Source organism: Herpailurus yagouaroundi, unplaced genomic scaffold (assembly GCF_014898765.1).
Source record: "Herpailurus yagouaroundi ecotype Mexico unplaced genomic scaffold, PumYag 29, whole genome shotgun sequence".
Lineage (NCBI taxonomy): Eukaryota > Metazoa > Chordata > Mammalia > Carnivora > Felidae > Herpailurus > Herpailurus yagouaroundi.
In genome coordinates this window covers 36,907,642-36,922,471 of record NW_024412377.1, presented here as the reverse complement: position 1 = coordinate 36,922,471, position 14,830 = coordinate 36,907,642, and the positions used below count along the sequence as shown (strand labels likewise).

At 37.1% G+C, this 14,830-nt stretch overlaps 1 protein-coding gene across 1 annotated transcript in view; it reads left to right on the top strand.

The window, feature by feature from the left end:
* EMB (embigin) overlaps positions 1-14,330 on the top strand; it is a 45,967-nt gene extending 31,637 nt beyond the window's left edge. The window contains exons 5-9 of the mRNA XM_040496746.1: positions 6,165-6,292; positions 8,473-8,752; positions 9,778-9,811; positions 12,542-12,596; positions 13,213-14,330. Coding sequence (XP_040352680.1) covers positions 6,165-6,292; positions 8,473-8,752; positions 9,778-9,811; positions 12,542-12,596; positions 13,213-13,230 — 515 coding nt within the window. The 3' untranslated portion in view covers positions 13,231-14,330. The remainder of the gene's footprint in view (positions 1-6,164; positions 6,293-8,472; positions 8,753-9,777; positions 9,812-12,541; positions 12,597-13,212) is intronic.
* Positions 14,331-14,830: the final 500 nt, after the last annotated feature.

Genomic DNA, 14,830 nt, shown 5'->3' with positions numbered 1-14,830 from the left:
AATCAAATGCTTGAGGAATGCATAGAGCCACTGAATATTTACTATTTTTTTTCTTTTTATAGTATTCTTAAAGTAGTTTAGTTCAGTTTATTAGTCTTTAATGCCCACTTATCATTAATGTAACTTTTAAGTATCTACTGTATCCTGAAGTTATTTAGAAATTTAATAAGTTCGGGCTTTCCAGATCTTCTTTGGTAAAATAATAATTTCCTTTAATTCATCTAGATTGAATATTGCTTGGAGGAGAAATTATATTTGATTACAATTTCAAGGCATCTGCAGAATAATTCATTCATATTAGTTATTATGTAGTTAGATATATAAGATACATATTTTTATAAATTATCCTACTATATTATGTCTCCACATGGCTTGTTTGTGGTTCTTCCTAAGAATAAGGGTTGTTTTTCCTTAGCAATGCTACAGCTGAGTGTGGTTGAAAAGGCTTTTTTATCCTCTGTTTTAAATCCAGCCAAAAAACGCATTCTGCTCTTGACTATATGAGTCAACTATAGGGTATGTGCCTGAGTCCTCAGAACAGTTCATCCGCAAAATCCCTGCTTTGGCCTTTATGGGAGCGGGTTGGTTTATTACCACAAGACTGTAAAAAGGCTTCAACATCATTGATTAGTATAAAGCAAACTGTGTGTTTGGCTGTTGATGCCGGTACAGGCGAGAGAGCAAAGTCATCCTGGAAGCTTGCAAGTGCTAATATGTCAGTGATTACTTTTCCCTCAAGAAAGATGAATGAATGCTGGTCTATGGTGTTCCTCGGCAGTGGGTCAAGTATTCCGACATAGTTGCTGAAAACTTCTACGATATTCATTAATGTTAAAATCTCATAGTAGAAAGATGCAGAAATTTGGTTGGTAAAGGACAAGTAATAGCACATAGAACTTTTTAGAAGTCATGGTGAGATTTTAACAGTACCAAATACTGCAAAACCTGTCTTGGAGTGGCCATCTGCCTTTACTAGGAAGTTTCCAAGGAGTCAAAGTATGGAAGAGTAGCATAATAGAGTCAGTTGGAACTTCAGCTTCAAACCCTGGTGTTGAAGTCTAGTTAGCTATCTTCAACTATGGGAAAGGATATTTTTCCTAATTTGATAATATCTTAATGTCTTTGAGCCCAAAATGACACAAGCTGATTTTTTTTTCTAGTCCATGAATATGCAAATATAAATCTCTCACCTTACAACTCCATTGGGCTTTTACTGTCACCAGGTACATCCCAGACTGCATCTTATTAGACATGAGTTTGAATTAGCAATTTTGCCATCTTCAAACTTGGGATTCTTCCATTCCCAAGACTCTCACCTGTCCTGCTATATACAAAGTTTCAGAAGGTCAACAGAACACATTCGACTACTGTATCACTGTCCTTTGCATAGATATTTCCAAACATAAGTAGCAGCCCACAACCAACTGTGACCTCTGGAGAAGTTCAAACAAATTCATGTTTCCTGACCATAGTGCATTTTATTATTTAGATCCATACTGCTGTTATCAACCATATAAAGCATAGCAGAGCAGTGGTTCATGTCCTCTTGGTCATGAGTCTAGGGGATAGTCAAGAAAACAGAGGAGATGAAAAGAAAATAGCCTTTTGCTTTTGTTTCCCTGTAGCATCACTAAGTCACTGCACAGTTAGTTGTCTGCTGTCTGTACCCTGATCTTAGCATTTCACTGGAATGATTTAGCAGCAGAGCTGTATGTTCCTCACCAAAACCTCATGAAATATCCCAGATTTTCTTGAAAATCCCCTTTCAGCTACCAGTCATGCTTTCCAACCCTGTGCCTCTTAGAGGCCTACTGAAAAACAGTGTTTTTCTGCCATGTTTCTTTCCCCAAATGTTGCCTTTCTTCCACTTTTGATTCGTAGCTTACAGGTAGATTTCAATATTTTGACCTTATTTAAACACGGATTTTCCCAATAAAGCATGTCCTAATGAATTTCCAGAAAGAATCATGCTGAGGTTGAGAACCAGGAAAGGTATCTGGGATAGGAGATCAACAAACAAGGAAAGCAGAAACTGTGCCCTTGACTAGTGGCCCACACAACTGGTTTCAAAGTCTGCCTTCAAAGCAGTGTCTGTTTTGAGGCGAGCCTAGCCTAGCTCTAGAAGTAACTATAACAGAGCTGCACTACTGAAAAGCAGTGCCAGATATATACATGTTGTACCTTTTCATGTGGAACTCAAGAAGTGTGGCTCTGCTTCATCTGAGATTTGGAAGGAGCCTCGTGGCTTCCGAAAAGAATCCTTATTTTAGCCAAGCTCAAATCTCTGCTTCATTTATAAGTCTTTAGTTGAGGCCTCACCTGAAGTAGGGTTGATCTTTCCAAGAGCTTCTGTGTTCTCATACTTCATTTAAGAATAAAGCCACACCAGGTGTTGGACATACTGGGATGAAGTATGATTAGGAAGTGATCTTGAATTGATAGATCGTGTTTTGTCAGAAGGCCCACAAATAACTTCATTCTCACTTGGTCCAGTCATTCCTTCTCACAGCAAAATCTCAAATAAAATATACACAAAAAAGGGATGGTCAAGCAAAGTAACAGTTTGTTATTGGCCAGTCTTGGCCACAAACCTTGCTGAAATTCTTGGAAGCCTATGCCACGTGGAAGGCTTCTCTTTTCTCAATTAGATTGTACTGACCTTCAACTAAAGCAGAGCCATATATTCCTTCTCAGCCCAAGGTCCATTTGGTCTTTACTACCAAGACATGAGTATATAGACTCCTGAGCCGGAAAAAAACATGCTGAGCATGAGGCTATGGTATTTATACTTCCAAATTTCTATCCCTGAAGAACAGGGCCTGATCAGTGCCCTGGACCATGACCAATACAGGATAATCCTCCTCTTTAGGACTGGGAAGCTGGAGGGCTGGATGGGAGAAGGGAACTTCTATTGAGGTCACCAGGGGCTTCAGTCCAGGCTTCTATAGCCACCAACTCCAGTGTCTAGTGAGGAAGCTGGATCTACCATAAGAAAAACAAAACAGAACAAAATGTCCTATGGTTCAGCATAATGTAGTCCTGTAACATCTTGACACTGAAAAGTATGGTCTTCTCAAGAATTAAAATACAGGTATGTTAATATCAGGACAGATGGTCAATCTATTCTCTTAGATCCTAGAGTTGCTTCCAGTTTTCTTATATTGGTTATTTTCCTGCATTAGAGTGGGCTCTCCAGGTCTACGAATGAGCCCCGGGGGGGTAGCCACAGACTTAGGACACTGAACAAAAGTGGTTTGACTTAATAGGACAGAACACTTATGCAAGGGACACACTTTACTTTTATTTTTAAAAAGGCACATGGACAGCAATTATTCTGTGATTTAAAAATTTAGGTCATAGATTATGTTAAAGTATTTGTTGCTTTATTCTGCTTTTTCTTGTGAAAACTAGTGTGTGGTAGATGGCCCCTTTTCTTTTTGTTCTTAGATTATATGTAGTATGTAAAATTATTCCATATATTCTTTCTGCTCCGTATACTACATAGGTCTGGAAACAAATTTTCTTTCTTTCTTTTTCTTTCTTTTTCTTTTTTTAATGTTTATTTTTGAGAGAGAGAGAGAGAGAGAGAGAGAGAGAGAGAGAGAGACAGACAGAGTGTGGGGGGAGGGGGAGGGGAGAGAGAGGGAGACACAGAATCTGCAGCAGGCTTCAGGCTCTGAGCTGTCAGCACAGAGCCCGATGTGGGACTCGAACCCATGAACCGTGAGATCATGACCTGAGCTGAAGTCAGACGCTTAACTGACTGAGCCACCCAGGCACCCTGACAAGATTTTCTTTTTAACTTTTTAACCTTTGAACTAATTTCATTCAAAGGAACAGTAATGAGGCACTCTGATTTAATTGTTTTAATTTATACTGAAATTGTAATCTTTATACAAACAAAATCTTATTTAACTGCTTTCACCAAGTACTTGAATGTGTGTGTCAAGCAGTAGAATTTGTTTTACAGCTTCACTCAGTTGTTTAATGTATGTTATTAAAGGATGGATTGGTGCCATCACCCACATCTCAAAGCTACTGTTTCTACATTCTTTTGGGTCTTGTTTCCTGTGAATTCATCCCTTGAATTTTTCATTATTTTACTTTGATAATCTCCTTTCTCACATGGGCTGGGTGGTCCATCAAGGACTCAGTTTGGAGGCTTTCCCCCATTTTGGAGTGTTCTTACAGGTCCCTACAGTTCTGAGATATATTCAGATGAATTTCCAGTTTTCTTTTTTTATTCTAAGTCTTATTTCTTCTCTGTCCAAAATGACTACATGACCTAGAAATCATCCTCACACATAATGATAATCTATCCTAGTAAGCTGGCTAATGACCACTATGTAGTAAGGCCATGGGCATTACAACTTGTAAGAAGGATCGGTTAAGAAAAGCAGAACTAGTCCATGATCAAAAGTTTGTGGTGTTTACTCTGTACCAAGGACTTTATGTTTTATGATCCCATACTTAATCCTTTACAACAACACTGCAGGATAGGTATGTCCTACCTATGTCCTCAACAGGAGTAACACTGAAACTGTAATTTTAATGTATGTATTTCCTGCACCCAAATCAATTCTTTGTCACATCATTGTCACATTGGGCTGACTTCCTTCAAACACTTAATGAGTTGACCTTTGAAATGCACACATACTAACCACATATTAACTAAATATCCCTCAGCCTAATGGTGACCAATAAGGAGTGTGGGACACTAGTGATCTCAGTCAAAGGAATGCACAGAGTATCTTCTCTGGCTAGGATGTCTTCAATCAAGATAGTCATATATACTCACCTCTCTCCTCTCTCAGGAGCACCCTAGTGGAACCTTACTAGGTTTTCATATACTATTAGTGGGTGATTATAAATTCAGATAGACAGTTCACATCTTTGTTTAATGTAAAATTGTAGACCATTCAGTTTCATAAAAACATGTTTCCTTAGTTATGAGGAGCATGAGAACCATTGACTTATAGATGGCTCAGTTATCTTTCTTATGATTACTTAAAGCATTTATACTGTCATGGGTGACATATGTTCCTCTTATTTGCATCTCTTTTTTATTAGCAGTGCCTCATTCAACACTCTGCTGGTCAGCAGTCTTGATGAAGGAGAGGGTGATACGCACAATTGTATTTAGGCACAATTTAAACAATGAGGAATAAAGTAGACTCCCCACACCCATCATTGTAACATTAATCACCTAAGGACAGATTCTATAAAGAAAACCTATTCTCCAACCTATTTTTACCATTTCCCTGGCGATTATACAAGTTAGAATTTCTTTGCTAGTCATTAGTAATTATTTTCCCCTTCCTCATCTTTACAATTCATACATCCAGCAAGTGCCCAGTTATCTTTTATACTTTCTGTTGCCAAACAAAAAAGGGAAGAACAACACAAAACCAAAAATCTGCTCAAATGAGTAAAAGAGAAAATAAATAAATAAAAGTAATCTTTGTTGATCAGTCTACATCTCTAGTGTAAGTATATTCCATAATATATCCTTTGAGGTCAATAAGAAGAAACTGATTCAACCATGGAGCTGGTGGCTGTCTTTTTATTGCTTTGCTTATGTTCTTTTGTTTTAATTTTCTTTACCAAGTCATTCACGTCCTTAAAACTTAACATTTCTAAATTCAGTGTTCACTTTGATTCTGTTACTGGTGAGTAGTAAATTTCTTAGGAAATTTGTCCTACAAAACAAACAGACAAAAACAGAAAAAGATTCATAAATAGGGACATCAAACTGGTGGTTGCCAGAGGGGTGGGGCGTGGTGGGGAAAATGGGCAAAATGGGTAAAGGGAAGTAGGAGGTACAGGATTCCAGTTTTGGCGTGGAATGAAAGGTCCAGCATAGGGAATATAGTCTATGATACTATAATAGTGTCGCATGGTGTTAGATGGTAACTACACATGTGGTAAGCATAACATATAGACTTATCTGATCACTGTGCGATGTACACCTGAAGCTAATGTAATATTGTGTGTCATCTGCGATCCAATTAAAAAAATAAATGGTTTCACATTGTATGAAGCTAAAATTACATAAAGCAAGTTATATTAATGAGAAAATGAACGAAAGGAGAATTTGTCCTCAACTTGAATGAGTTTCCTTATTCAAACTCTTTCAGTAACATGTTTTTCTAAATATTTCTTAGTCCCTGAGATTCATGGAAAAAACAAACCATTGATCACTTACGTGGGGGATTCAACTGTCTTGATGTGTAAATGTCAACATTGCTCTCCTTTACATTGGACCTGGTACCATAGTAATGGGAGTGTGCAGGTAAGATCGTATTTCTTTGATCTGAAGAAAACAAAATGGAAACTTTTATTTCATAAATAATAAGATTACCACCAGAATCAGAATTTCTAGGACCATTTGTACTTCTATTATCTTACTATTTAATATGTATTCATGAAGAAGAACAGTGATAAATGCAGTTGTCATTGAATGTTTTTAGCATATTACATTTTACATCTGAAGATACTCTTAATGTTCCATTAACTGGTACTTTGTTTCTTAGATTTAGCGACTTAATTTAAATATTTTGAAAGGAAGTTATAATTCGCTTTTAGTTGATGAGTTTAGAAATGACCCTAAGAAAAAGATTCTCTTCTCTTATCATCCCATGAAAGTATCTAGAAAAAGTAGACAGTTTTCTTTTTCAGCTTCTGTCTCTGGAAACATTTGTGATAGAATGCAACACAGTGGCACCATTTGAGAAAAGAATAAAAATTTGGTAACTTAAACTTAGGTCTTGGGAGTGTCATTGGCCTTTCTTGGCCTTCCGGAATCCTAAGGGAAGCAAAAGACTTTACATTCCTGTTAAAGAATTAATGGCTGTTCAAAGAGCTGATAATAAGAAAAACATGAGCATTCAAAAAATCATTTCTCACTCTTTTTCTTCCTCCCAAATAGCCTCTAAGAGCAAGGAAATTTAGCACATTGTCCTCCAGGGGAACATCGTCTATTACTCTGCTACTAGTGAACAGTGAAATTAAAACAAGCTGTAATTCTAGGAGGGACAGCATGAGACAGTGTAGACCTTACAATGAAATACTAAATTCCTTCTTAGACAAAATTGATACTGCCATAGACTGTTGAAGAGAACCAGAGGAAGGACTTAAAAGGGAGAGTGTCTGATTCTGTGGTGGGTTTGATTTTTCAGAGGAAGCTCCAAGTCACTTAGGAGTAAATTTAAACCAGTCACATTTCTGCTTATCTTCTCATTGGTGATTAGGAAAGGCAATCATTTTGTGTGTGTAAATATTTTTTTAAGTATGTAAATTTATAAAGATAAGTATCAATTGTAGTACTTGAAATATATAGCCTGATTTATTTATGTATATGGGATACTAGGCAAAAAAATAACCTAAATCTGATGATATTAAACTCTCAGGATGTAGTCTGTGCCTCTCTTCATTTGCTATCGTAATTTTCTCTCAATTTGGTCCTCAGCTAGGGTCATATTAGGATGTGAGGAAAGTGTAAGGAAGAAGGTGCAGGTCAAAACTTTAAGTCAAGTGTTCTTTTTCAAAATGTAGACAAACCATCTGCATCAGAGTCATCCGGGGTGCCTGTTAAACATGCATTACTGTGATTCATCAGTTCTGAGTTAGAGAGGGTTTCATTTGAACGTCACAGGCAGCTCTGTGCACAGGGAGCCAGGTTGCTAAAATTTTGGCGGGGTGGGGGGTGCAAATAATAAACTCACAGACGATTCTTTATCAGATAACCTCTGAGAATATTTGTATGCAGATTAGCACTTATCAAGCAGGGCAGTTGAGTGATAGTGCAGTGAGGGCATCAAATGGCCTGAGAATAAATTTTAATTTAAATGGATTAAATAAATCAGCTCCACAGAAGTTTCGTATGGCTCTTTAGAGGCTGGGGAAAATCCAGTGAATCCCAGAAGCCACCTTGCCTGATAAAGAAAGAAATTCAGATATGAGAAGACAGAAGGTGTGCAGACAAGCACATTTACCAGACTCACAGAGGATTTCTACCCTTCCCTCTATGTCAGCTTCAAAGGCCTGAAGATTTCACCCTCAGTTCCAGTCTGAGGACCTCCCGGTGCCAGGGGCCAGTGATCTTCCTTTATACAAATGATCAGATTTAATAGCTTCATTAATTCATTAAGTTCAATAGTTGATTTGATGTATGCCTGCTCTTGGGAAGGAGGAAGTACTTTAAACAGCTAGATAGGACTTAGAACATGTAACCCAGATGGCTGGAATTTTTGTGTAATTTTAATTCTGATATTTACCCACAAGCACCTATACACTAGTTTCAAAGACTGAGTGCTTAGCACTTAAAATATCCCTTTCCTTTGCTACCTTTGGGAGAGCAAACTCTTGGACTCTGTTACTATGCCTTATACCTTTTGCTCAAACTAGATTATTGAGGATGTGTATCTTTTATGCAATATGATAGGAATGGCTTTTAATGTCTCCTCATGTTAGGTTCCTATTGATGTTCAAATGAGCGAGAAGTATGCGATCAATAGAACAAATGCTAATGAAACAAGGCTGAAGATCATGCAACTTACAGAGGACAATCAGGGATCTTACTGGTGCCATGCAGTATTCCAATTAGGCGAGAGTGAAGAGCGCATTCAACTTGTGGTGCTGAGTTACTTGGTGCCGCTCAAACCATTTCTCGGAATAGTTGTTGAGGTTGCTATTTTAGTGGCTGTTATTCTGCTTTGTGAAACATACACCCAAAAGAAAAAGAAGCACATAGGTAAGATTTCTTTTTTTTAGGTAATGTTCTCACGTTATGACTTAATACATTATAGTGGCTTTAGAGTTTGGGGGAAATGTCTAACTTTTGTTATTTGGAGTGGTATTTATGCTAATATTAATGGTGAAAGTACTATGAATTTATACTGATAGACTTTCTGTTTCAACTTCCTAAGATATTTTAGTATGAAAATATACTTTTTTCCCCCTTTTTCTTTGGTGTTACTGGTTCCTAAACACCAATTAGGTGATACGTGGTTTGGTACTGGAATATTAGAAAGTCCCTTCGTAGCTTAACATAGAAGATCTCAAAGACTGTCTTTCAGTTAGATAACACATTTCAAAAATATTTTATCAAACATTCTGGAGTTCTTATAAAAGAGACATTTTCTGGTCAGTTTTCTATTTCTGTAACATGTATCTTACAGATTACAGGTTGAGAAGCCAATGGTCCCCTAAGAAAACGTGTCTTACATTCTATATACTTTTCTGATTTTGTACTAAATTTTTATTAACTTAAATAATGACAAATTAGTTAGCCTATTTTGAAAATCCCAGACACTAGACTATGCCTGATCAGAGATTGGAGGAGGAGCGCCTGGATGGCTCAGTCAGTTGAGCATCTGACTTTGGCTCACGTCATGATCTCACAGCTCGTGAGTTCGAGCCCCACGTTGGGCTCTGTGTTGACAGCTCAGAGCCTGGAGTCTGCTTCAGATTCTGTGTCCCTCTCTCTCTCTGCCCCTCCCTCGCTCATGCTCTGTCTCTCTCTGTCTCTCTCTCAAGAATAAATAAAACATTAAAAAAAAATAAAATAAAAATTAAAAAAAATTGCAGTTGAGGTCTAGAGAGCAGGGAAAGGGGAGAACATGATCGATGTGCAAGTGTCTTGTGTGGTATATCTCTTTCATTCCAAAGAGAGAAAACTGCACAAATGCATTTTTAACTTGGGGAAAGTTGAATTCAACATACGTGATCCGTAAGAATAACAAACCAATCTTGATAAATTCTTCTTTTGCTACACAGATGATGGGAAAGAATTTGAACAAGTTGAACAGCTGTAAGTATTATTTTTTACAGATTAATTTTCACTTGAGTAAAATACAAACAAGTATGAAATTGAATATAAAAGTTTGCAGGTGAAAACACAACCCACAAGTGTAACATTATGCAGGTGTTATTTTCTGTACACATCTGTGTTGTGGGGAGGCTTGCCTGCAAGGGGGCCTCCCCTCCTCCCTCCACCACTCACTTTTACCTCTCTGTGCTTTGGTTTTCTCCTCAACAAAATGGCTTTAATGATTTGCTATACAAGGCTTTTGGACCAAATGCTTAGCCTGGGCTTTGATGCACAGGGGTGTTCAGTAATCATAAGGAAGTATTATTGTGTAAAGTAGTATTTCTCAAACTTGGCTATATCTTTGGTTACTTAGGATGCTCCTTAAAAATACAGTTGCTCAGGGGGCGCCTGGGTGGCTCAGCCAGTTAAGCGTCCGACTTCAGCTTGGGTCATGATCTCACAGTTTGTGAGTTGGAGCCCCGCGTCGGGCTGTGTGCTGACAGCTCAGAGCCTGGAGCCTGCTTCCAATTCTGTGTCTCCCTCTCTCTCTGCCTCCCCCGCTCACACCTGTCTCTCTCTCTGTCTCAAAAATAAACAAACATTTAAAAAATTTTACAAAAATACAGTTGCTCAGACTTTACTGGATCTCCTGGATCAAAACTTCTGGGATTGGTGCCTGGGCATCTCCATTTCTCTAAAATGTCGATCACTGATTCTGATAATCTGTCATGTTGAAAATCACTGGCCTAGAATTTTATTAGTCACTACTTGTGAGAGAACATTTATTGTGCCACAGGTTCTCTTACAGCCCCTTTGTTGAGAGTCAAGCCTGAAGAGGGCAGAGAAGAAAATTATCAGGAAAGTAGCTTAGTGTGGCGAAGATGGGAGTTACTAGGTCCTCTAAGCTGGAGGAGTGAACATGGAGTCCAGTGATAGATAGAGGTCCCCAAGTCTGGGATTCAAGATCTGAGTAACATAGCCAAGGGCTGGACCAGGAAAACGAGACCAGATTAAAGCAGCCGATAGAAACCTAGGAAATGGAAGGCCTGAGCAAATGTGACCAATACAGAATGGCACTGAAGTTTATCTTTGTCAGCCGACACAAGTTCTGAGGTGTGGTCTATAGCCATGGTTAGAGAGTGTGGGAGCGAGGTAGACCGCTGTCATTCAGATATTCGCAGACGTTATTCAGATAGTTCTTTTTACTCTGTTCACATATGGTCAGTAAAATAAATATGAACTTCTAAAGTAAGGACATGAAATAATTATATCAGGAGCTCTGTGCTCTGTAACCACAGAAGAAAGAGGAAGAAAACAAAACAAAATAGTGTTGTCTTAGCATAAACACTTACAGTTGGAAGGAAATTGCACCTCTTTCTGGAGAGCTTGGATACCTTGTTTATACGGCTTTGAATGTTTTATCTTTTTGGTTCCCGCGTATTGATTCCCATTGTTATACTTGCAGTCATATAAAAACAAGACCATCATTCAGATACTTGAAACAGTTACAGACTTGCCTGAATTCTGTTCTTCCAGCTCAGCTGCCCCAGTGTTTCTAGCCATTCCCTTGTACTCACATTTGGAGGCTTTGTGGTTTGTGTAACACACACTCTGAAAGGATGACATCAGAAAAGCATGGAATAGACATCAATTCTCAATTTACTTTTCATTTATCTAGCTTACCCGGTTTAAAAAATATTCTTACAGTATTTTTGTCTAGAATACCCTAAGAATAATGTCAAACTGACTCAATCTATAGTATAATGATTAACTTTCTTTTCTTTTATGGATAAGTGGGATAGTGTACATAATTTTCTCTACCCTGTCCTGCTCATCTCCAGTTTATTTCAGTATCTTTAATTTTAATACAAGGGTCAAGGGCACTTGAATTCATTTGTAGTAACTTTTACCAATGTTCTTTTAGAATTTTTAGTTTAGAATTATCATTACATTTTATATATAATGTTTATATGTTAGATGCCAGGGAGAGTCATAGAGTTCCTTGATGAAAAGAAATCTTAAAAACAGTACTAAGTGCGTAACATCAAAACAAGCTAATCACTTCATGTATTTCAATGAGGAGCTCATTCATTTATCTGATCCACTCATATGTTTAATGCATACACTCTCATCTACTCACCTCTCCCTCAAATTTTGCTTAGGTGGTTGAATTTACTATCTGGTGGTAACAGCTTAATGAGCTCAGGCCTGCCCGAAAGACCTAGAAGGGTATTCTTATGCACTCTTGTTACCTTGTTTAGTCATTCTTGCCTTTAAGAATCTGAAGCCTGTATTTGTGGTCTTGCCCTGATGTACATCGGGTAGACAGAGAACCGTGTGTAACCTCTAATTGTAATGAACATGTTAGATTACAGCACCCGTCTCTTATGTATTGGCTGAATTTCTGATTGACTGTTATCTTACAGGCCTCAAGACAGCACACAAGTTATAGTCATATACCCCCAAGTCCTTACTCATGTTGGGCGAGAAGCAGTTCTCCCTCTGCATAAAATAAAAGGGACTTGGTTACAGTCATCTATGGCAATAGTTCTTCTCTAAGCAATGGTATAAAAACAAAATCAACATTATGAGTAAAACATTTTTAGGAAAAATTAATTGTCTGTATTGACCTTTTACATTTTAACCTGATGGCCACGTTATAGATGGTGTACTGACTTGATTTTATGTAATGTAAATATCTAGTGGTTTTCTTTTTTGTTTTCTATACAGGAAATCAGACGATACCAATGGTGTAGAAAATAATGCCCCCAGGCACAGAAAAAATGTAAGTTACTTCCAAAGGATATTCCAAATAAAAGGAAAAATTCATATATACAGACTCTTATTCCAGCTACACTTTTTAGTTTCATACAAGACCTAATCATTTACTATGTGCTTGAATATGCTTGTTTACAATATTATAGAAGAAAATTTATAGTTCTGCAAGAATAAATGATATCTTTTTTCTACCATAGAACATGTAGCAACAAACCTAAAAGTAAATCTACTGCACTGTGTGTGTGTATATATATATATATATATATATATATATATATATATATATATCACCACGGGCTAGCTAGTTCCTTTTACTACTTTTCATATAGTCTTATTTTTTTTTTCTATCATAGGTTTTCTGGGTCGTCCTCTTTTATTCTCATATACTGCCATATATTTGGTGCTATGAACAAATCCATATTAACTTATTTTCTTTACTGATTAGAATCCAAATTTTCATAGTTCATCAACATTTTTTCCACAGTATTTAGGATGGATACTGTTGGTTTTGGCAGTGGTTTGGATCACTCCTTGCCAGCACTTTTTGCTTTGCTAGAGTGATAAGTAGTTCTAGAATGATTAGGACATGCTAATTATGTTTCATTATGCTTTATTTAACTCAGGAATCCGTGAGCCAATGAAAGTGAAACATCGTGTCAAGAGTCATGGGAACATGTGCAGTTTGTATTTCAGCTTTATTTATGCTTCCTATTAAGAACATCTGAATTTTTATTTTTGAAAGGATGAAAATTTTATGCAATATATTGCTCAGCAGTAGCTTTGTAATAATATATGTATGTGGGATCTAAAGATATATTTTCAATCTGCACTTATTTTTACATTAAAGCAAGGTAAATTATATTAAATATGTTCTATGAGCTATAACCTAGGATGATTAATTTCATCCTGGTCATGAAGGGATGCACAGAACAGATACCAGTAAAACCAGTTAATACTACACAGAACTAATGTCATTCAAGACCTGTTTATAACCAAAGAATTCATTAAAAAGAAAATCTTTGCCATTTGCCTTAAAAAGTTGTTTTTTTCTAATCATGCTTACTACGTATAGAAATATTTGTAATAATTTTCATGTAAGGTTCATCCTCTGTCACACTGGAAAAAAACCATCTTCACTAGGAAATGAATACTTTCTGCCTTTGCTAACAGTTCACAATCGCCACAAGAAAAACATACTTTTCCTCCACAAATAGCAGTTTAAGGCAAGGAAATATAACCATATACTTGCCCCAAATCTCCCATCACCACAAAAAAAGCCCATTTCCCAACCTTTGTTTCACTCCTCTCCACTGCTTTCAGACAGCAGGCAAAAGTGACTCTTAGTCTTTATGTGGAGCATTTTTTAAATGCCATGGGTTTGGGATTTCATAAGTTACACCTGGGCTGATGCTGTAGGATATAGGTCCATATAGTCATAATATAGCACTGCTACAGGGTTCTGTAGAAGCACTGCTTCTGTGGTTCATGGTTTCCTGGTATCTTTAACTTGGTACCTGGTGCCCTGATACTCATGGGTAGCTAAATATCTAAAAAGGCTTTGCTACTGCTTTCTAGTCACGATTCCTTTGTTTGAAACCCAGAGGTACTAAAGTATTTCTTCTCTGTTGTTGTAAATGCCGTAGACTTTTCTTCAAAATTTGAATGGTTCCGGTGGTGTGTATAACTGAAATATTTCATAAAATCACTTTAACTAAATCAAATGAAATAGATCATGAAAAATTGTCAGTGGCTTTGAGTGGACTATTAAAATCATACTGCAGGATACTAGACTGTGTTGAAGATGATGATGTGAAGCCTCAGTGTCCCTAGTGCTGGTGGGTCCAGTATAGCAGCCATCAGAACAAGCAGAAGCCAAGAGGGAAGAGTTGGGATGGTGACAAGAAACCCATGATTTGTTTGGTGACTAGGAGACTCACATTTGGAGAAGAGGAGTTCAGTGATTTGTAATAATAATAATAATAATAATAATAATAATAATAATAATAATAACTTCTAGAAATTTACATTGTGTCCTGGCTGAGAAAATAATAAAATTGTGTTAATGAAAATTGGAATTTATATGGCATCTTAACTGATGTTAAAAGTATGACTAATAGGAGTAATACACATAAAGTCGTGACTTAGAAGCTGCTCATTGTTTTGTTGCAGAGTATTTTGTGTAAAGCATGTTAACTACACATACACGTTTTATTGAACTAGACATCCCTTAAGTAATGGCAG